The sequence below is a fragment of the Microtus oregoni genome, unplaced genomic scaffold (assembly GCF_018167655.1).
Source record: "Microtus oregoni isolate MIOR12 unplaced genomic scaffold, Mior012 000000F_ref0000247, whole genome shotgun sequence".
NCBI lineage: Eukaryota > Metazoa > Chordata > Mammalia > Rodentia > Cricetidae > Microtus > Microtus oregoni.
In genome coordinates this window covers 38,492,538-38,515,109 of record NW_024543059.1, presented here as the reverse complement: position 1 = coordinate 38,515,109, position 22,572 = coordinate 38,492,538, and the positions used below count along the sequence as shown (strand labels likewise).

Sequence of the window (22,572 nt, the reverse complement as noted above, 5' to 3'; positions counted from 1 at the left end):
GGGTACAGCCTTTGTGGATAGGCAGCACCCCTAACTGCTCAACCCTGGGACACCCCGAGAAGCAACAAGACTGTACATTCTGGTTCAGAAGCGAAGGAAGCCACTTTTCCTCTACCACTCACTAGACACTGCAGCTTTCATTACGGAGCCCCACATGCGGACTGGAGGCTCACAGGAATCTGTTACTGAACAGCTTGGGGACCAGCTTTTACAGCCACATTTGACTCCTCCCCAGACTGCCAGTTACCTAAGACCAGAGAGAGAGAGCTGGTAAAGAAAGAGACCTTACACTTGCATTTTCATGGTTTCACTTTGTTTTGGGTTAGGTCTCATGTAGTTAAGACTGGACTAACACTATGAACTTCGGATCATCCTGCTCAGTGGTGAGAAGGCAAGTGAGCATGGCCATACATGCTGCTACACAGTTCTGGGAAGCAAACCCACAGTTTCATACATGATAGAAACCACTCTACCAATTGAGCTACATACATTCCCAGGCTCATCTTCAATGCATGTAATCCATATAATTTAATTCACTCAATTCAGAGAAAGCTAAGGGATGAGGGGCGGGGCAGCAGTCAGACAGGTACGGTACAGGAGCAGTAGCTGAAGGCTTACATCTGGCCCACAGGTAAGCGGCAGAGAGATTAGAGTTGCTGCGAACTTCTGAAAACTCAAAGCCCACCCCCAGCGACATACCTCCTCTAACAAGGCTACATCTCCCTTACAGTTTCATCAACTAGGGGGCAAGCATTCAAATATATGAGCCTGTGAGGACCATTCTCATTCAAACCAACACACTTAGCTTCATCACTCATAAAATGGAGACTACACCAAATATAAGTCGTGGCCCAGACTAATGCCAGCGGGGCACCTGTTTCTGTTAGTAAAGTTCACGGGACACAGCCACATCCTTTTGTGGTCTCCGGCTGCTTTCGTGCCACTAAAGCAATGCTGAGCAGTTGTGACAGAGATCTTCGGCCCACAAAACCTCAAATATGTTCAACTCGCTCCTCCTAATAGAGCGTGCCAGTCTGTGCTCCCAAGAGCAAGTGAGCTGACATGCCTGCACGGAGCAGAACACTCAGCAGCAATCACTACAATCCGGCCCAGGAAAACTCATCAGCTCTCCTGTCTCCACACTGCTGCTGCCTGACCCACTCGGGGCTTCCCTGGCTCCAGTCCAGGGCCTGCCCTTCCATGAAATCACTCTCAGCTTCCTGATCCAACCGCCAAGTCCCCAGCACCAGACGTGGGCAACCATCACATCTGGCCCATCTTCGCATGTCTGGCAGAGCCTCTCAGAGAAGTTGGCACATGGCAGGAGGCCATTCTGTGCCTGCTGGCTCAACCTGAATGGAATGAAAAAGAGCAGGTCTTGGGAAGGTGATTACCCACGCTAACTGAGGATATGGGCTCTTGGTGAGTCTTCAAGCCAGAATTTCTTTATAAGTTAAAAAGAGGTAAGGAAGCTGGAAAGATGGCTCAGATTAAGGGCACTGGCTGCTCTTCCAGAGGCTGGGGGGCAGGGCCGGCGGCGTTAGATTACCCCATATAGTGACTTAACAACCATCTGCTATACAACCTCAGCTCCAGGGAGTCCAAGCCCCTCCTCTGGCCTCGGCAGGCACTGCATGCAAATACTGCACATATATACAGGTAGGCAAAGCACACAGGTACATTAGAAATGTTTTGTAAAGAGGAGAGAACAGGTATAATGGTTATTCTTGGTTGTCAACTTTACTATATCTGGAATTAGCTAAAACCCAAGTAGCCGGGTACACCTGAGAGGGATTTTCCTTGAAGTGGGAAGTCCCACCCCAAATCTGAATCTTGTGAGGTCCACCTTTGATCTGGGCCACACCTCCTGCTATCAGCCTATATAAGGACATGGAAGAAGAAAGCCGATGCCTGCTTGCCCTTACTCCTACTGGCAAATTCATCCCTTCTCTGGCATTAGGGCCTATTTCTCATTCTTCGAGATCCCAGCATCTACTGAAGAACAGCTGAGACATCCTTCCTCCTGGACTGAACAACTACTGGGATCCTGGACTTTCTATCAGGAGATAGCCATTGTTGAGCCTGTAAGACACTCTAATAAATCCCACGTATGTATGTATGTATGCATGTATATAGATAGATGATACATGATAGATAGATAGATAGATAGATAGATAGATAGATAGGATAAATATATTAAAGGGAAACTAGCCCACTGAGCATGTGACTCTGGCAGGCCTTGCCCTTCTCCCTTGTAGCCAGGTGGTAGTGGCACATGCCTTTGATTCTAGCACTCAAGGAGGCAGAGGCAGGTGGATCTCTGTGAGTTCGAGGCCAGTCTAGTCTAAAGAGTGAGTTCCAGGACACCCAGAGCTGTTATACAGAGAAATTCTGTCTCGTGGCAGGGATGGGGAGGAGAATCTGGCTGTAGGCAGGCAAGCTTGTAAAGCATTTTCTTAATTAATGATTGGGAGGACCACTATTGTGGATGGGGGATACCCAGGCTGTTGGTCTCAGGCTGAGCAAGTCATGGGGAGCAAGCCAGTAAGCAGCACCCCTCCATGGCTGCTGCATCAGCTCCTGCCTCCAGGTTCCCGCCTTTGTTTGAGTTCCCGCCCTGACTTTCTTCCTTGCTGGACTATGATGTGAAGGTGTAAGCCAAATAAACCCTTTCCTCCCCACCTTGCCTTTGGTCATGGCATTTCATCACAGCAACAGAGCCCCTAACTATCCATCCCGGACCCACTCCTTAGTTTCAGCAATTCTGCAACACTGGCTTAAAGTGTGTTTGGAAGTTTTCAAGCCGGGTAGAGAACCTGAGGCTTGGGTAGCCAAAACCGTGTCTCCAAGGTTCTCCTTCTCCCAAACTATCGGTCTTGGAAGCGACCGCTGCTTTTTGCAGACGTTCAATAATCCTTGCTTGGCCCCAAGAGGGGACCTTTGAGTTTTCAACACAGCAAAGTTTTAGTGGGAAAGAAAGAACAAAACCATCATCCCCAGTTGGGTTTCAAATCACCAAATTAGTCCAAGGTAAAATGGCCCCAGGACAGTCTCAACTGGTGCCCGAGCAGACATCACTCCTCCAGGTCACTGACCTCCATGTCCCAACCCTCTATCCAAAGCTTCTGCATGCACAGGTCATGTTCCTAGAGAAGTCTCTGTCAAAGTAAACAGGAGAGGGAAGGGGAGGAGAAAGGCCTAGGCAGCAAAAGGGGGCTTTCTACAGACCCTGGCAGGATTCCAGGGTCAAGTTCATTTGCCCCTCGCACCGTATCAGTCTCCGTCATTGGAGTTGAAACCCAAAGGGGAGGCTTTTGACAATCAGTGAAGTCAAGGATCTGATTACCAGAGGACACTGGCACTGTGTCTCTAAGTTTGAACTGCAATTAGCTCTCAAGTGAGGGGAGGCTGTTCTGTAATGAGGAATCCCACAAAACAAACAAACATACAAAACAAAACAAAAAGAAAAAAAAAACTGAACCAGCCGGGTGGTGGTGGCGCACGCCTTTAATCCCAGCACTCGGGAGGCAGAGACAGGCGGATCTCTGTGAGTTCGAGGCCAGCCTGGTCTACAAGAGCTAGTTCCAGGACAGGAACCAAAAAGCTACGGAGAAACTCTGTCTCGAAAAATAAAAAAATTTAAAAAAAAACTGAACCAGTAGAGCTAGAATGGAGGCACAGGGAGCGGGCTGGAAATACAAGCTGGGGCTTCCAACAGAAGGCAGGGTACCAAGAGAGCTATTCCTGGGAACTGGGGTAAGAGGTGTCTTGGAAGGAAATACCAACACTGAGCCTGGTGATCGGATAGAGCAGTCATCTGACATTTGCAGCTGCTTCCTGCGCGTTCACTGTGAAGGAGACGCTGCTGTCTGGCTTTGGGTCAAGACTTTGGTCACACTATCAAGAATACATGCTTCCCTTGCCTTAGTGCTGTGCAGTCAAACGTCTTGGCTCTGATTACTCTGCACGATGAAAATGATCGTGTACCAGTTGATGGCATGTTCTCACAGGTTTTGGCTATAGCAAGGCCAATGCTTAAAGGGAATAAAAATGCGAATTTCTTACCCAGGGTAAGGGTGACACACGCATTTCTGCACTGCCAGCTGAACAGAGAGAAAGGGGCTGAGAACAGAGAAGCATAATCTTCTGTTTGGGGCTGTGCAGCACAGTGGAGCTGGGCCAGAACACCAGCTCTGCTCCCCGGTTGCTCATTAGAGTTCTCTTCTGCCCATTGTTTTTAGAGCAGCCTGATGCCCAAGCTCCACTCCCATCCTGGACATGTGATACATCACTCTATTCTCTCAAAGAGAATATCTGCAGCCTCAGATGGACATGTGGACCAGGTCCAGCTACATTTAACCTTCCCAGTTGTGGGTCCTTCGGTGGATCTTGTATCCTGTGGGCCTCAGTGTCCCTAATGATGCAGCTGCCACACAGGTGTCTCAGACACTTGATGAAATCGCATATGTAACCAGCTAACACAGTGCCAGTGTCTGGCACCCTGTACTAAACACAAAGCTGTTGTTAATACACAAGTCAGACGCTGGGCTTTAGAGGAAATGCCATTTCTGGTGGCAGCAAGAGGCTCCTCTTCCAGAACCTCATGTTTTTTTTAGCTATTCAGTTGGCAATCTTTCCAAAGAGATTACATTGAGAACTATAACAGAGCCTGCTTTTAATTGCCACAACACACCCAGGGGCATCACTCCGAACACAAGGTTGTTGTGATGTACCCTGGGATGCCCTTAGGGCCCTTTAAGTTGGACAGACTCTCCTTTAAAGACTGGCAGTCTTTGAACATCATGTATTGCGAGCAGCCTGGTAGGTAGAGGCCTACCACCCCAGCAGTGGGGAGGCAGAAACAGGAAGAAAATTTGAGGCTAGCCTGAGCTATATAGTGGCCTATCTCAGAAAAAACAGAGCAGGAGTTGCTCGGTGTCTTGACATGACTTAGCCTCAAGGAAAACACACAGGTGGGGAGACCCTATGGGCCTTAGGGCTGATTTAAAGGCTTGACTCCTCTAGTGTGGGGACCCCACCATAAAGCTGGACTGGAGAAGCACTGAGATGTGACTTTGGGTTCTCTGTACCCCCTGACTTGAGCACAGGTGCACCCTACTGCCAGCCTCTGCTCCTGGGGAATAGAGCCAGCAAGTAGCACAGGCATGCATCCCTGTCTGGACTCAGAAAAAGGCAGCAGGTATAGGGTGGCACCCTCTGTGTTCCCCCCTCTTACCTGCAGCAATCTTGCCTACATCACCACCAAATACATTTCCTCCCACCACCCACCACCGTGCATGCCAGCACAGAGCAAGGCACTGGAGTGGCATGGCTCTGTGTTAATGTTGACTTTAGTCTGTCACCAAGAGCTGGGCTTTACCTGAGGGCGGCATGTGTGCCTTGGTGCACTGAGCAAACACACCATATGGACACTTGGCAAGCGAGGGATTCCTTTGTTCTCATCTTGCCTTTGAGGAAGGTATCATTTCTCCCAAACTAAGATACTAAGACCTTGTGACAGTGAACTTTTACTGTCAACTGATCTAGAATCACCTAGAAGACACCTGTAAAGATCTTCCCACAGGGAATTAGCTAAGGAAGAAAGATTCACCCTGAACGTGGACAATACCATCCTATGGCCTGGCGTTTCAGGTTGAATGAGAAGGGCAAAAGGGGAAAGCAAACAGAATGCCTGCCTCTGTCTCCCTCTGTTGGAATTTATAATAAAATAGTCCCACAATAGCCCATATCTAGTATTGGAGGCCACACCCAAAGTGGGCCAGCATCCCAAAGGCCATTAGCTGAAGGAGTTCCCATAGCATCCCTCTGCTTCCTGGCTGTGGACCCCAGGTGATCAGCCGCTCGGACTTCCACCATCACCATTCTCATAGTCAAAGACCCTTCTTTCAAGTTGCTTTTTGGTGGGTATTTGGTTGCACTCTGAGAAAAACTACTAGTATAAAAGCCAAGGATTTCCCCAGTGCAGAAGAGAGTGGGCAGGGGTGGCTGGGGTGCCTAAGGGCCGGGCACCATTTGTGAGGGGCTCACATTGAAGCCACAGGCCACGGGGGGGGGGGGGGGGTCACGTGTCATGGCAGTGTGGGAAAAGCTGTGAGAGGGGATGGTGGCATAATAGTCATCACAGCGCCGCCCGTCCCTGGGAACAGGGCTGGACACTTGCCACTGCATACTGACAGACCTATCTGCACAGGGATGCTGACACTTCCCATGTCAGCAAGGAATCAAGCAAACATAATTTCACAACGGCATCAGGAGAACAAGAATAAAAGGCCACTATAACACACGGCACCTTGGCAGAGCTGTGCTCAGGGGTGAAGTCCCCCTTGTTCTTCCCGTCTGTGGGGCCAGGCTGACTTGGGACACTGTACAGAGACTGCTGAGGTTGGGCCTGGGAAAGCCCCAGAGTCACACAATGGCAGCATTGTATGCTGGGAACATGAACAAGCTACAGGTGAGTGTACACAGCGACTCCACAAGTTTGGAAACCCTGCCTTTGGAAATAAATAAGAAAATAAATAAACAAACAAAGCCAGGCTGCTGAAGGGAGGGATGTGGGAGGGACTGGCCACATCTCAAGGATGAACAGGTGGGTGTCTGCTTCCTCCATGCCCCAGTTAATCCACACACAATGCCCAGGATCATCCTCCCTACACTCTGCTCTCCCACAGCACCTGCTGCTTGGCACCACACTCCCCAGGATTCAAAGCGCTGGCCCACTCACTCACCCGAGCACAGCCACCGAGGTATCAGGGGCACATGCCTCTACCCAGGCCTGCTGTGTGCCAGCCGTGATTGTCGTCTCATCTGCAACACTCCCCACTGCAGGAGGAGCGGTGGGCAGGAAGTCTCATTGGCTAGCCTGAACTTTCTGAACACCTGAAACACTTCCTGGCACACAGCAGGAGATCGTTAAACTGATGTTGAATAAGTAACTGCCCTGTGTCTCCAGCAGCTTGACTGGGGTTGCGATCACCAGGAGAACACGCCTTGTGTGTGTCTATGAAGGAGTTTTCAGAATGGCTTAGACGAAGAGACTCTTGAATATGGACAGCATTATTCCATGAGCTGGGGTCCTGGACTGAATAATACCGAGACTGTGAGCTGAACCGGGTCAATTACTCTCTGCTTCCTTATCTGGATACAATGTGTCCAACTGCCTCCTGCCCCTGCCCTAGAGAGCTGAACCCTCCATTGTGAGCCCAAATACATGCTTTCTCTCTGAAGCTGTCAGCTACTTAGTCACAGCCATGAGAAAAGTAACCAATATAAAACAGAAAGAAAAAAAAAAACAATCAAAAACAGGCTCTGAAAGTCATGCTCACTCCGGGCTCAGGCAGCAAATAGCAAGTAAAACTCTGGTTGACGCAGGAAGTTCAAAGGTAAACTGAGTCTCCACATCTCCCAGGACCTCCTGGGACGGGCAAAGAAGGCTACATAAGGATGGATGCTGGAATTCTTAGTGGATACTTCTGAATAAAATCAGGTCCCTCACCGACCTTAGGCTGCAGATAAGAACAATCAAGTCCAGTGGCTCAGAGAGCCAGTGTCACCAAACAGAGCTTTCCAAGTAACAGCTCCCTCTTCCTCCATCCACAGGGTGCCAAGTTATTTGGGTGATTCTTCCTCACCAGCCATTGTGATGTAAAGGTTGGGATCAAGCCCTCCCAGCAGGTGGCTAGGGCAGCTGCCGAGGAGCAGCAGACTCCTCCCTTGAACAAACACCAACGGACCATTCTGGCAGGGCTGCCACACCTAGGGGTGGTGAGAACCCAGACACAGTGCAAACCTTTCTGTATGCTACCAGACTGTCAGGCAGGAGGTTTAGCTCTGGGAGGAGCTGACAAATGAGACCCCCCCCCAAAAAAGGAGAGATAAAGAACAATAGGAGACATTGGTGCACTCCAGTTGGGTCAGTTCAAACTGGCTTCAGGGAATTCCTTATCAAGAGAGCAGGCGCAGAGTGCTTTCCCCCAGAGAACTTTTCAGCCACAGGCATACTTAAATTCCTACATATGGCCTTAATCCTTATGCACCAACTTGGACTGAATTCTAGGTACCATGGTCTTCCTAGAAGAATATGCCCCTTTCCTTGAAAGTACCTGGAAGAGAGGCCAACAGGGACAGGAGATATAAACCCCAAGCCCACCAGGCCACCACTGCTAGGCTCAACCCATTTTTCTAAAGAGACTCATTGGTTAAGACCGTTTGTTGTTCTTGCAGAGGACCCAGGTTTGGTTCCCAGCACCCACATGTCAGCTCACAACCACCCTTAACTCCAGTTCCAGGGGACCCAGCACCTTCTTCCGGACTGCGTGGGCTCTCAGTGCACATACATGCATGCAGATAAAACATCTATACACATAAAGTTTTTGAAAAATTTTAAAAAGAAAGCATGCCTGCTATATCATGGCCTTGCAGGCCCTCCTCCTTTTAGTTGCAAAGTAATTTACGGTTCTACCTAATGTCTGCCTCATTGGCACCTAGCCCAGGCCAAGGTAGATCACGTGGTATAAAGCCCTTCCCCCCCCAATCTGTTAACAGCAGACTCCCCCTTTGCTCTATGAATTTGAAGGAGAGGCTCTCTTGCCCCTATAAGGTCACATTACGGCTGCCTATGGTCATGATGCTGTTGTCTCTCCTGATACCCCAAGGACTGAAGAGTTAGTTAATTCCTTCCTTCAGGGCCCCCTGTCATGTTATACATCTTTCCCAGTGAAGTTGCTCCTTGGATCTAAAGGCCTGCTATCCTGTTTTAGGGCCCCATTTTGAAGTAATTCTGAAGGGTTATCTCAGGTCAGCTCCTTCCCAGGAAGCAGCATTTTATTTATTTTGAAAAAAAAATTAGATCAATTTATTTATTTTTTAAATATTTATTTATTTATTATGTATACAATATTCTGTCTGTGTGTATGTCTGCAGGCCAGAAGAGGGCACCAGACCTCATTCCAGATGGTTGTGAGCCACCATGTGGTTGCCGGGAATTGAACTCAGGACCTTTGGAAGAGCAGGCAATGCTCTTAACCACTGAGCCATCTCTCCAGCCCCCAGATCAATTTATTTTATGTGCAAAAACGTTTTATCTGCACATCTGTATGCACACCAGAAAAATGCATTAGATGCCTGGAACATGGTTATGAGCCACCATGTGGATTCTGGACACTAAACCTGGGTCCCTTGCAAGCACTCTTAACCGCTGAGCCATCCCTCTATCCCTTCAGTTTAAGTTGTAACATACTTTTTAAACTGAAACGCTTGATACTGATGCTTTGTGACCTTAGGTGAATCACGACTCCATGAATCTCAGTTTCCCCATCTGTATAGTGGGATAATAGTCTTAAATTACACATGGCAAGGGATGCTTCAACATGTGTAAGGTGCCTAACACAGAACTTGGACCTTTAACTTCTAGTTCCTCTTCTTGGTTGCCATCCTCCAGCCCATAAATGTCGAGGGTTCCCTTATGCGTGTCCCTCAGCAGGTGTTCCCGGTGGACAAAGGCCTGCAGGGGAGGGGGTAGGGGTGTTCTTCTACTGGGGGAGCCTTCTCTAGCCCCCATTCCTGCAAATGCATACTCTAATCCTGCTCACATCCTGGCTGGAAAGCCAGCAGCAGCCCTCTTAACACCTGACAGAACGTTTTACTTCATCCACGTGGCCAGCAGTTAGGAGTCTAGCCAGAGTAAAAAGCAAATCTGCATCTCAAATATCAGGGCACCACAGACTCCACAGGCAACACTAGCCCCAGAGTGACTTACTGGGGAGGGGGCCATGAGCTAGAGATAGACGTGCAGAGACGGTGGGGGAGGAAGACTGGGGAATGTTCATCTCTATCAGAGTGTGGGAAAAGACTTCGGTGGAGGGGGGGTTGGGATGCACGGGTGAGGTAGAAGACTTTGTTGCCCCTCACTTGCTAAATCTCAAAGTCCCTCAAAACAAGTTATTTCATGCGCGTTAAGCCAGGCAGTCACGGAAGAGATGCCCGGAAGGCACTTTGCTGAGAGGCACTTTCCATGCTTGCAGGACCCACCTGATCACGCATGTCAAGAGCACAGTTAAAAAAAAAAAAAGAGCAGTGACGGAGGAAGGTAAAATTTTTCTGAGACCTTCGGAAACCGGCTCACTTAGACATTATGCTAAAATCATGAACGTTTACAATTAAATTACATTTTAAGGTGGTAATGAAAACTCAGAGCCCAGTATTTCGCAAGACTTACTGTTTTGGAAGCTCCTGGGGTCAGCAGCAGGTGCTGCTCTCCTGGCTGAGTGGGAAGGTTCACCCTGAGGGGGCCCGGCAAGGGCTGCCCACAAGGCATCTTCCTTGAAAGCCAAGTCTGGGCGGCGGTGGAGTGACCGAACACAGGAGGGGCGGAAAAGGGGTGAGTTATTGTTTTCCCTCCTCCCACCCCAAGAGGGAGATTTGTTTTGTAGATGAAGAGTATGAATATGCAAATACAAGGGAGAGGAAACTACAAGGAAAGGCTTCGCATGAGAATTCTGGGAGGGAGGCGGGGCTTGGGACTGCTAGCCGAAAGGGGATGCTGTGTAATTGGGGCAAAATGGAGGGTACCCCACCAGTCAGGTTCTTCCCAACCTACTCTTTCCTGGACAGTCTTTCATAGAACCTGTTTATCTTCCCTGGTTTTCTAGGGCAAGCAGAGGATTCAGGAATAACAAGAGAGATGCCAAGTTCTGTTTCTCAGTGCATAAAGCACAGAAAGAACAAGTCAAAGCCGTGGTCAGGTTATTCCTGGTTCCGGTCCTGGGATCCACTGGGTGCACCGTGAGGTTGTAACTGCCCTCTGTAGCTCCACTGTGCCTGGAGAAGGGAGAAATCCCTTCTGGCCGATGCTTCTCAAGTCTCAGCCTCGGCACTGGCCTCCTTTGCTCTCCCCGACTCCTGCACTGACTACCGCCCCTGAGGCACGCCAAGGGGCCTGCTCAGGTGCACCTTATCCCCTCCATTGGCCTTTGCTCTGTCCCTTCCTGCCTTCGGTAACCAAACCTCACTTAACCCTTGTTCCTTCCCATAAGGGCTGAGAAGTCTGAAGAGGCACGGGAGTTCTCTCCCCAGCTAGCATTTGCATTTCCAGCTCCACCTGGAATTTAGTATTCGGAGGGTGGGTGTGAGGCAGGATGCATCTGGAGAGCCTGCTTGGAGTGGTTTTTGTTTTGTAAACGGAGTTTTGTTGTTGTTGTTCAATTTTCTTAAGCTGATTTTTTTTTTAGTATCTCATGTGTAGGGGTGTTCTGTTTGAATGTGTGTCCATGACTACATATGTGCTTGGTGTGGAAGCCAGGAAAGTGAGTCGGATCCCCTAGAACTGGAGTTACAGGGGGTTGTGAGCCGCCATGTGGGTCCTAGGGAATCAAACCCAGGTCCTCCGGAAGAGCAGCCATTTCTCCAAACCCATAACGTTTTTTAAGGGCCACACAGACACCAGGCAGGTGTATAGGGCTGATTAAGATTTCCGACAGCCAGCCTAAAGCATGTTTCCACCCAAAAATCCTGAGTGGCGGTTGGTGGCTTAAGGAAGGATTGATGCACCCAGACTGCTGCAGGTAAAGCAAGTCCAGAGAGGCGCTGGGGCACAGGTTTCACCCAGAAAAAAAGTGGAAGCTAGATTGCTTATAGCCCAGAAATACGATATGCGTGCATGTGCATTGTATTTATATATGTGCATACTCACACAAATTCAGATCATTTTACCCGAGGGCTGTATCGCCCGTTAACAGCAATTCATGAACCATTGACTTTGAGATGCTCAGGTACAGATGTTTCAAGCCCAAAGCACTTGGTTAGGAGAGCCGGCGTGGCATGATGAAGTTATTCTGAAATTCACGAACTCTCAAGCATGTGTGAGTGACATGCAGGGAACTCTACATGTGGAGTGTGACCTGAAACCCAGAGTCAAGTCCTGGCTTCAGATTCTTCATACACCCAGGGCAGGCCAGTCACACACACATCCTTCCAACTCCTCCTCCTCTGGGGCTCAGGCCAACAGCACTGAAGTCAACAGCCAAGCATGGCCGCTGGCAGAAGGGTGGTAAAGGACCAGGACACCTCTCAGGAAGGTACTCCCAGACTCCAAAAGGTCTGACGCTGTCCTAAGGGGTCTGAGTACCACATGTTGCTCGTCAGAGAGAACCACTTCCATGAGAGAACCACCTGAGAGTCACACTTCCATGTTGTGGGTGGGAAAGTTGTGTGGAAGTAATTTTAAAAACTCTGGGCTTGGTGGTTAAGAGCACTGACTGCTCTTCCAGAGGACCTGGGTTCAATTCCCAGCATCCACATGGCAGCTCACAACTGACTGGAATTCCAGTTCCAGGGCATTCAACAAACATGGCAAAACACCAATGTTCATAAAGTGAAACTATATAAATTAAAACAAGGAAACAAGCAAAAACCTTTGGACTGCAGACAGTTCCCAGCAGTGGCTGGCAGTGCACTACCCTAGGAACACATCCCACTCTCCTTTTCCACATGGGAGCCTCATTCCTTTCCCAGCAACCCCACAGCTAAGAGACTTGTGCCCTGGGCCATTCTCCAGTCTGGATGTCAGAGCTCCTAGGTCTGGGGGGGGGGGAGGGGACACCAGGTTGCTATGTTTTGTATTTTCACAATGGGCTTTTACCAGGAAGAAGAGCTGTCCCCTACCCAGTGGACAGTGCGGCCCTGGATACAAAAGGGAGGTTTACACAGCTTACTATTTATTCTAGAGTCCTGGAAGGCAGCCCCGATGGCGTCATCTCAGGAATAATAGAGTCCTCGCAACAGAGCTGTGTCTACCTCCCATCTACAGGACTCACACAGTCTACCCCTAGCCATGTTGGAAGACAGAGAGGGAGTCTGTGTGTGTCCCATGGAATAGATAAGGCCACTGGAGTCAGCACAATCAGCATCAGCACCACAGGCCAAGTCTTCCAGATTGGTCCATATACCATCACGTCACAAGGGAATTAACAGGAGTCAGCTTGGCTCATCCTGACAGCCAAGATGGAGAGAACTTTCTAGAGGAAATTTCTGGAAGCATGCGGTATCTAGGAAATGGGGAAACTGACTCCCCTGCCTATCCAGGCTCAGCAGGGGATGGAAATCCCCACCCATGCACCCTGGTTGTGTTTGTCAAGGCTCAAAACACATTAATAGCCTCCTCTTTGTGAAGTCTATTTTTATCACCCTACCTCAAAAGAAATTCATTCCACAGGGCATGAGTCTGGAGCTCAGGAGTTAAGTAATATAACTCCAAGACAACGTTGACTGCTGTGCCTACATAGTGTTAGATACCTAAAGTCAAGGGAACGCGGTCCCAGCTCCCTGGCAACCTTGTTGCTTTGATGGGTCAGCACATCAGGAGGATGGAACAAGAAGATGGAAAAGGTTGGCAAGATGCCTTAATCAGTAAAGGCACTTGCTGTGCTTGTCTGGTGGCAGGAGTTCAGTCCCTGGAACACACAAAAGCAGGAGATGCTGACTCCGTGGAGATTTTCATTGAGCAGAGTCAGGGCCTCAGCACAGCAGGGTGGTCCCAAACCTGTGTCAGAGGTATGTTTACACAGGGATCTTCCCTTACATCACTCATATTCCTGCAACACAGTGTCTGCTCACTAGGCAGATGCTGTAGGGGTTAAACATTTGACAGCGTGCCGTGGTAAGGCCAGTTATACACAGCAATCACTGAGCACACTGGAACGCCACTCCTCCCCCAAACAAGGCTTGCCACCTTCAGATGCTAATGCTGTTCTAAGAAGTTGGGCTTGAGGCTTGCTGCAGAGAGGGTAGGGAAGCTTGGGGAAGGGCACACTACGTCATTTCTAAAGAATAAGCTAAGGAGGAGCTCCCAGACATGAGGCGACAGCCTCTGACCACTCTCTCAGACCCTATCAAAGTGACCCCTCTGGTTGCTAGATCATACTGCCATGCTGCCCACGTCCAAGACTGCTGTCAGCCCTGAGTGGCACAAGTCATCTAAATGCTAAGGAGATACTGGAGAAGTGCATCTTGCCTCTTTGCTCTGTGAATACACAGAGACAAGTGGAAAGCTAGGTTGTCCTGACCAGGGGCAGAAGAGGCTGTGAAATATGAAATATGCCAGGGTCACAGCTGAGCAGGTGTGGTGCAGGCCTTCAATCCCAGCACTCAAGAGACAGAGCCAGGAGGATATGAGTTCAAGGCCAGCCTGGTCTACAGAGTGAGGTCCAGGACAGCCAGGGTTACACAGAGAAACGGGGGGTCGGGGAGAGGGAGTGGAGAATGCCAGTGTCTGAAGATGTAAGAACTCCTTCCAGCTCCCCTTCAAACCCACAACGGAAGCCCTCTGGACTACCCCATGACACTTCCAAACCTTGACACAAAGCCCATCTTTCTCCCCTTCGCACCTGCCGAGGTCCCATTAAGAAGCCAGATGGAAATGGCCACTCCTGCTGCCATGGTGACCCTGTTCATCTGGTCTCCGGTGGCCCCTGACCACCAATAATTTTCAGACAGACCCTTCTCCATCTGCTCTAAAAATACACACCTAGCCTTCCTGCCACCAGGACACATGGTATGGAAAGTAACAGGGAGAGGGTAGAAGAGAGAGACCTCAGAGAACTCACAGCCTCACACAGGAGGGACGATAAATAGGAACCATCTCTAAAGAAAAGCCCAACTCAAACAAGCTTTACCAGCTTTCCCCAGGGACTCTGCCAGCGTCCCTCCCTTGCTCACCACTTTATAATGGTCACAGGAGTCCCGACTTTGGTCCCGGGCAGGGACCCAAACGTTGATGCTTATAGGCATAACTGGCCCCCTATGGCAGGCAGTAGTAGGATCCTCAGTAGTCAGCAGTCGGTGCCCTCTCTAGGGGAGTTCAGTTCAAAGCAGTGTGGAGGCGTGTGAAGCCTCAGAGGTTAATTTTAGCTGTGGTCAGATTTCCTTACACGGGCCACCTCCTGAACAGCCGCAGCTTATGTTACCCCAACCCATGGGGTGGCCTCCTGGCCCCTTGCCCTGGCTCCTTGCTGCAGAGATTCCTGCACCTCCATCACCCCCACCAGATTCTCTTCACCCTTTAAAATAATCCAGCGCTCTGTGCTTACATTTTCTTGACACATTCAAGGGAAATACATCACAGTTTCTTTGGCTGCACCAAGCAAACAAACCTGAGGAGTCCCACCCCCTTGGGTCGTCCTTGGCAAAGATGACCGTGGAAGCTCAGGCCGAGCAAACTTCACCAAAGTCTACAGACTTCCAGCTTCTGCATTGGAGGTTTCCAAGCTCTCCCAGATCACAGGGTACACCCACGTCTCTCGTCTTTTGCCTAACACCCTGTTTCTTGCCCTTCATTTCCTTGTTTTCCACTGCCCTCAGGGAGAAGCAGCTGCACACTTCAATCCTGCAAAGAACTGGTTCAACTTTTGCAGAGATTTTGACAAAGCTATGGGCGTCTTAGCGTGGTTGCTAGCCCACGGGTCTAAGCAATGGACAAAAGCAGACTCCAGGAGGGGAGTCAACAGAAGCATGTATTCTCAGCTCTCACAACCTGTCAAACTCTGAGACAGGGGCATGGCAGTGTACCAACCTAGTCTGTGCTGATAGGATGCTGGTCTCCTTGAAACGGCCTTGTCTCAAAGTAAGCGAGAACGTGGAAAAATCACACCAATCTAGAGTGGCCTCTTGCGACCTACAAACAAGTATCTTGGAGACAAAACCTCTAACTTGTGATGTTTAAGACGGGCATGAAGGCCATGTCCAGAACCTATACTAAGTAGGGTACCTCCCCGTGACCCATACGCTCCAGGGCATCTTTAGGCCCCTCCTACATGGACTCAGGTACTCTTCTATTAGAGGATGGAGAAGAAAAAAGCACTTTCCCGAGGTGTTATTGGTCCAAGAGTAATGAAATGGTAATGAATAAATACTCAAACTGGGATCGGAGAATCTGTGCTGTGAAGGAAATTCAATAGAGAGAGGTGGGCTGATGTGTTAGGACACATCCAGGGGCCGAAGAGACAGCTCAGAGGTTAAGAACAAATATTGCTCTTGTGGAAGACCTGGGTTTGCGTCTTAGCACCTACACCAGGTGACTCCCAACTGCCTTCTGGCCTCTGCAGATAACTTCATGAATATGGTACATGTAAACCCATGGAGGTTTACAAACACATACACACAAAACAAAATAAATAAATGTAAAAAAAAAAACCACCACCAACAACAACAACAGAGAAACAGAAGGCTGAGAGATGGCTCAGTGGTTAAGAGCACTTGCTTCTCTTCCAGTGGCTCCAGACTTGATTCCCAGAACCACACTGCAGCTCACAACCACTTGTGACTTTGATCCTAGGGGACCTGATGTTCTTTTCTAGGTACCAGACAAACAAGTGGTAGACAGACATACATGCAGGTAAAATATCCATACATATAAAATTAAAATTTGAGGGGCTGGAGAGATGGCTCAGCGGTTAAGAGCACTGACTGTTCTTCCAGAGGACCTGAGTTCAATTCCCAGCAACCACATGGTGGCTCACAACCATCTGTAATGAGATCTGGCACCCTCTGGCCTGCAGGCATACATGGAGGCAGACTTTCTATACATAATAAATAAATAAAAATCTTTAAAAAAATTAAAATTTGAAAACAGGGGAGTAGGGAGGATAGCCTCTCCATGTAGGTGACATTTCTATGGAGATGACATTTGATTAACAGGAAGGGGACAACCATGCCAAGACTGGGCAGTGGTTTTCTGGAGCCAGTAGAGCAGTGTGCCATGGCAGCCTGCTGAATCAAGAACTCTCCAGCAGTGTTGGAGGAGGGGGCCTGGGTACAGACAGGTGGTTCTTATGCACTCGTGTATGGGAAGAGCTAAGCTGGGAGAAGAGCATTCTAGATGGAGAATTCCACAGACAACACAACTCTGCAATCCCTGGCCATTAGCCCAGGACCTAGCACATACTGGGAATTCAATGCATTTTCTTGCCTGTCTGCCGGGCTGGGAGCCCCAGTCCTCAAGAGCCCAGATAAAAATCACCAAATGATAATAATCATGAAAATGATTTAAGTATCCTTAAAACGTCAGCATAAGCACACACACCCAAAAAGGCAGAGAATGACATCATTTAGAATTCCAGGTGGCTGGAGAAAAGCTCTCTTTAGTATCAGAAGCTGCCAGCCGCTAACACTGACTATTCCCAATCTAATAAAACTTGGCATCTCAAAGTTGTCAATTAGATTCCCTGTAAAAGGCTAAATGTGCTGGCCTTCTGCTTCCTAGTTCTGAAACCCAATGAGACGGGCATTAGTGTGTGGCAGCTGGGATAATCATTTAATTAATCTTTCCCACTCAGGAAGCAATCTTCCCTGCCCGCAACCCAGTGACTTGTAAATCAGCATCGCCTTCATTGTGATCAGAAAGACAGAGCAAACACTGGCCCTCAGCAGACCAAATTGGAGTCCATTTCCTAATGGGACCTGAGTGACACTTTAAATGGGTGTTGCCACCTCTGGCCCCTGGCCTCCACCACAGTCACTGGCATGGCTCCACCCCATGGTAAAGAACAGCAAGAGAGGAACCCCTAAGACACAAAGTGTCAGGATGAATGACATTTTGCAAGCAATTAAAAAAAAAATGGTGTGTAGGAAGAATTAGAAATATCATGTATTTTCTTCTGTTCTTCCTCCTTATTGCCGTGTGTCTACCTACTCATTCAACAAATACTTATTTATTTATTAGATGCTTACTTTGCACCTTCACTGGGGACAGAAAGATATACAAAAGGGACGTGCGACTTGTTGTTTTGAGGGAGTGACAGATATTAAACAAAGAGGTCAAACATGGAAGATGTTCAAGGGCAATTGTGAAGATGATAAATGTGAAGTATTTAGAGCCACCAGAGCCTGTGTTGGGAGATGTGGGCCTGACTAGAACTTTCTAAAATTCAGACTCCCAGGCCCCAGGGGGGTTGTTTCCATTAAATTCAGAGGTACTGATAATCCTAACAGGATGTTAGCATCACAGAGTGGAAAGCTACCCACACACAGCGATAGAAGCTGGGAGAGCCTGTGAGGCAGTGGGTTAGAGCTGGAGACTGTAAAAATTTCTAAACTAAACCCTAGTAGAGTTCGCTAGTAAGGGCTGCATAGTATACAACTCTAAGTAATGTTTATTTAATACAGATATTTATAGATGTGTCTTTACACAGGGAAGTAGACACACATACACACACACACACACACACACACACAAATACACCCAAATATCCTTGTCTGTCACTTCAAGGGATCTAAGCACAATGCCATCCAGTAGCAGATGGGTGATTTCATGCACTGGGACAAGGTGTTTCCATAAAAGGCTGGGCTTTGTTCTAACCCCAAAGGTAACACTGTATCTCCACCCCAAAACACAGCAAAGGGTCATGTCATGCCAAAAGGGTCAGAAGCCAGATGAACAAGTTCCTAATGGTTAGACTCAGCCCGGATCAGCACACCTTCTAGAAGAAGAAAGTAGCATTTGCTTATAAAGGGCAGTGAGAAATGAAGAGGCAAGGGTTCAGACTGATAACAAATGGGAACACGAAAACACCTCATGTAAGAAGACTTCCAAATTCGTGGAAATCAGCATTCTTTGTCAAGGATGAATGTGGGCCACACAGAGGATGCCATGGGAGAAAAGACAAAGAGAACCTTCTCTGAGAAGTATCAAGGGCTGGAGAGATGGCTCAGAGGTTAAGAGCACTGACTGTTCTTTCGGAGGTCCTGAGTTCAATTCTCAGCAACCACATGGTGGCTCACAACCATTTGTAATGAGATCTGGTGTCCTCTTCTGGTCTGCAGGCATACACGGAGGCTGATCACTGTGTACTTAATAAATAAATAATTCTTTTTTTTTTTTTTTAAAAAAAAAGAAGTATCAAGATACTATCTAACCACAGGCATCAAGTCAAGATGACAGAACGTCCCTCACTGTTAATTGAGGTTTTCCTTTCCCAAACCCATGACCCTCATCTAACTGAAGACTCGCTACAGCAGTGGTTCTCAATATGTGGGGCTGACCTCTTTGGAGGCTGAATGACCAGGTCACAGGGGTCACCTGAGATCATCGGAAAACACAGATATTTACATTAAGTAGCAACAAAAATAGTTTTCTGGTTGGGGTCACCACAACATGAGGAACTGTATTAAAAGGTTGCAGCATTAGGGAGATTGGGAGCCACTGCTCTACAGAATATCTGGTATGGTGCAGTGTAGTATAGCGTGGTTCAGTGCGATGCGGTGTGGTGTGATGTGGTGCGGTGAGGTGAGGTGAGGTGGCGAAGCCCTCCAGTTCCAGCAGTCATCCAGAGGTGAAAGCAAGAGAATCAGGAGTCAAAGCCAGTCTGGGCTATGAGACCCTATCTAAAACTCAAACAAATTAAGCTAAAAAAGAGATACCATAATATTCTTGGAAACTATCGAGGTTATCCAAAAAGAAAAAAAGAAAAAGAAAAAAAAAACAAGTCTAAGAAACTGTCAAGGCCCAAAAGTGTCTAAGAACGCCTAGCTATTAAATTAAATTTAACATGGTATCCCAGGAAAGAGCCCTGAGTAGACAAAGGGTAATGGATTAGAAACAAGAAAATCTGAAAGAAAAAGAAAAGTGTTATATACTATTAACTTGGTCTGGAGAAATGGCTCAGAGGTTAAGAGCACTGACTGTTCTTCCAGAGGTCCTGAGTTCAATTTCCATCAACCACATGGTGGCTGGTGACCATCTGTAGTGGGATCCAATGCCTGCTTCTGGCATAAAGTTATACATGCAGATAGATCACTTACATACATTAAACAAATAAATAAATAAATCTTTTAAAAATATATATATGCTATTAACTTGTAAGGTCTACAACATGTTGTTTTCTGTTCCATATTCACAACCTTTCTATAAAGCTGAATCTATTATTTTTAAATAATTTTTAACTATGGGGGTGCGGGTGGGGGGGGTGTACATTGCCTGTGGAGGCCAGAAGAGGCGTCAGACCCTGTGAAGCTGGAGTTAGTGGTAACTGTGGGCTACCTGGTAAGAATACTGGGAGCCAAATGCGCGTCCTCTGTAAGAGCTGTATACATTCGTAACAGCTCTCAAAATCTAATCGTAAATTTAAAGTTAACGTAGCTCTACCTGGTGATCCAGGCCTTACATTTCAGCACTCAAGGGCAGCTGAAGGAAGAGGGTTGACACAAATTGGAAGTCCAGTCTGGCTTGCAACGTTCAAGGTAGTCGGGGCTGCACAGTGATCCTACATCTCAAAATCGTAACAACGACAACAACAGTAGAATAGCAACGAAGAGGCTAAATCTATTCTAAGCTGAAGCGTAGCCAGCTGCAGTGGTGCACGCCTGTGTTCCCAGAACTCTGCAGGGCTACTACTAAACGTTGAGATCTGAGCTACACAGCAAGACTCCCTCTGTTGCAAACAAACAAGCAAAGCAAACCAACAACAAAAAGGTTATTTTAAAAAAAAAAAAAACTTCAAAGTTCCATATTGGCTATAATGTACAGTCAGGTTTGAAATCCAGTTCTTCTCTAGCAAGATCAGCAAAGGGCTTTAGGTATTTCAAGGCACAGTGCTGGCTGGGTGTTTGATTTGAGATCACAGGGTTTCAGAAAATCGTCACGTTAGTAAACACACGAACACACAATGTGCGTGAGTCTATGTATATAGGTTTACACACCCTGGTCATTATGTACTAGAGACCCCGCCCACAGGGGGGTGAATTTCCCAGAATGCTCATTAGTACTTGTTCAGTAAGATAAAAGGAACTCACACACACACACACACACACACACACACACACACACACACACACAAGCCATTCAGAACTGCAGGTTTTACTTTGATCCATTCAAAGGGGCCATGAAAGAACTATTTGTGCCCAGAGAATAAGTATGGAGAATCTCCCCAGTTAACAACCCCGAACCTGAGATTCAAAAGATCTCAAGATCTCATTTGTTCTTAAGGCAAGAATCCACATTCAGTTCTTTCTCACCTTTAAAAGACAGAAATCAAGATGCCCGGAATTCCCTCACACTGACCAGGCCAAAACTCAGGGTAAAACATCGCAATGAAAAATGCGTACTGCCAGACATTAGGACCTAAGGACGCCTGGGCTGCAGTCACAGAAATGAGTGAACGTTCCAACAGCCCGTTATCTAAAGACTTAAAAGACTCCCCCATACAAAGGTCCCCTTCTCAAGCCATATAAAGGCTATATCGACATACACATATAGATAAAGGATACATACACACATCTTTTATATGGAAGGAGGAAACAGAAGCAAATTTTGCCAGCAATAGGAGGCAACACTTCATTCTCTGGGCTCTGCTGATTCTTAACAGGCAATTAGAAGACAATTATTTTTTAAATTCCTGCCGTAGCTTTGTTTCCCATTAAGGTGGCGGCTCTTTCTACAAATTGCTTTTGCCAAAGATAACAAAAATCACATCTCTTTTCTTTTCTATAAACAAAAGAAAAGATAATAAAGTGACAAATTAATTTCCTCCGACGTGATAAAACTAATGAAATCACCCTGTGTGGGCCATCTGCTTCATGGATGCAAACTGAATGGCATTTTCCACTGCCTGGTAACTTGCTTAATTCAGTTAGTCATTACTACTCTGCTTTTGTTCTAGTTCTCAATGGGACCATCTCCCTGGCGACTTCCAGACACGGGAGCTACTCAGCCAGGGGAGGGAGACACAGGGGATGGTGGTGCCACCCCTCTCCAGCTGGCCCTTCACCGGTGAATGGAGTCTTCAGGAGGGTAGCTAAGACTGCTAGACTTTTAGCAGAACTAAACTGCATGACGGGAACTGTGGAGCACTTCCTAGATGCCACCCACTAGGCCAGGTGTATGCATTTGCCATGTTTAGCCCTCCTGATCTTAGAGTTGGTTTCTGTGACTGGTCTTGTCTGGCTCACAGGGACTCTGAGGTCAAAGTCAAAGGTCTCTATTCTATGCCAGCACCATACTGGCTAGCTTGGCAACCATCAGCCATTATGAAAAAAGCTCAGCGTCCCAGAGTGGGTATGTCTAAGTGTTGGCTTAAACTTGAAGCACCTAGACAACTGATCGAAGTGTGGGACAAAGGGGCAGACTTCAGCATTCCAGAAACACAGGAAGGAGAATTCCACAGCTTTCTCCTGTCCCCACAAGTGGAAGACAGGCATAGAAGGAAGTACGAGTGTGGAGAGGGCCCTTATCACAGCAGAATACTGGGTTGCTCTCATACCCTCTACCCACACACTCAAACTAGGGGCTCACTGAGCTGAGAGGAATGTCCCTGTACTCAGAGATGCCATGTCTAGGGGTTGATTCCTGTGGCGAACATCTGGAAGGAGAGAGAGTAGCATGGCTGATGGCTTCAGGGATACGGCCAGGATACTCTGACAGGATGTAATTGGCCAATGCTCTCAGAGTGGGACAGGAGGAAAGTATCTCCTTGGAGAGAGAGTGTGAACTGGGATACATCAGGAGAAAGAGCTGGCTTCTGAGAGAGCAGCTCTAGTGAGCATAATCCAAGGACACACCTTTCCCTC

At 47.9% G+C, this 22,572-nt stretch overlaps 1 protein-coding gene across 15 annotated transcripts in view; it reads right to left on the bottom strand.

Annotated features, from left to right (window-relative positions):
* The window catches only part of Nav2 (neuron navigator 2), a 621,718-nt gene that overhangs the window by 236,741 nt on the left and 362,405 nt on the right, over positions 1 to 22,572 (bottom strand). Inside the window, exon 1 of one of the 15 annotated variants that reach the window (XM_041656362.1) lies at positions 10,235 to 10,344. The exons of the other annotated variants lie outside the window; for them this stretch is intronic. Coding sequence (XP_041512296.1) covers positions 10,235 to 10,333 — 99 coding nt within the window. The 5' untranslated portion in view covers positions 10,334 to 10,344. Of the gene's footprint in view, positions 1 to 10,234; positions 10,345 to 22,572 lie in introns of those variants that run through there. 15 annotated transcript variants of the gene reach the window in all.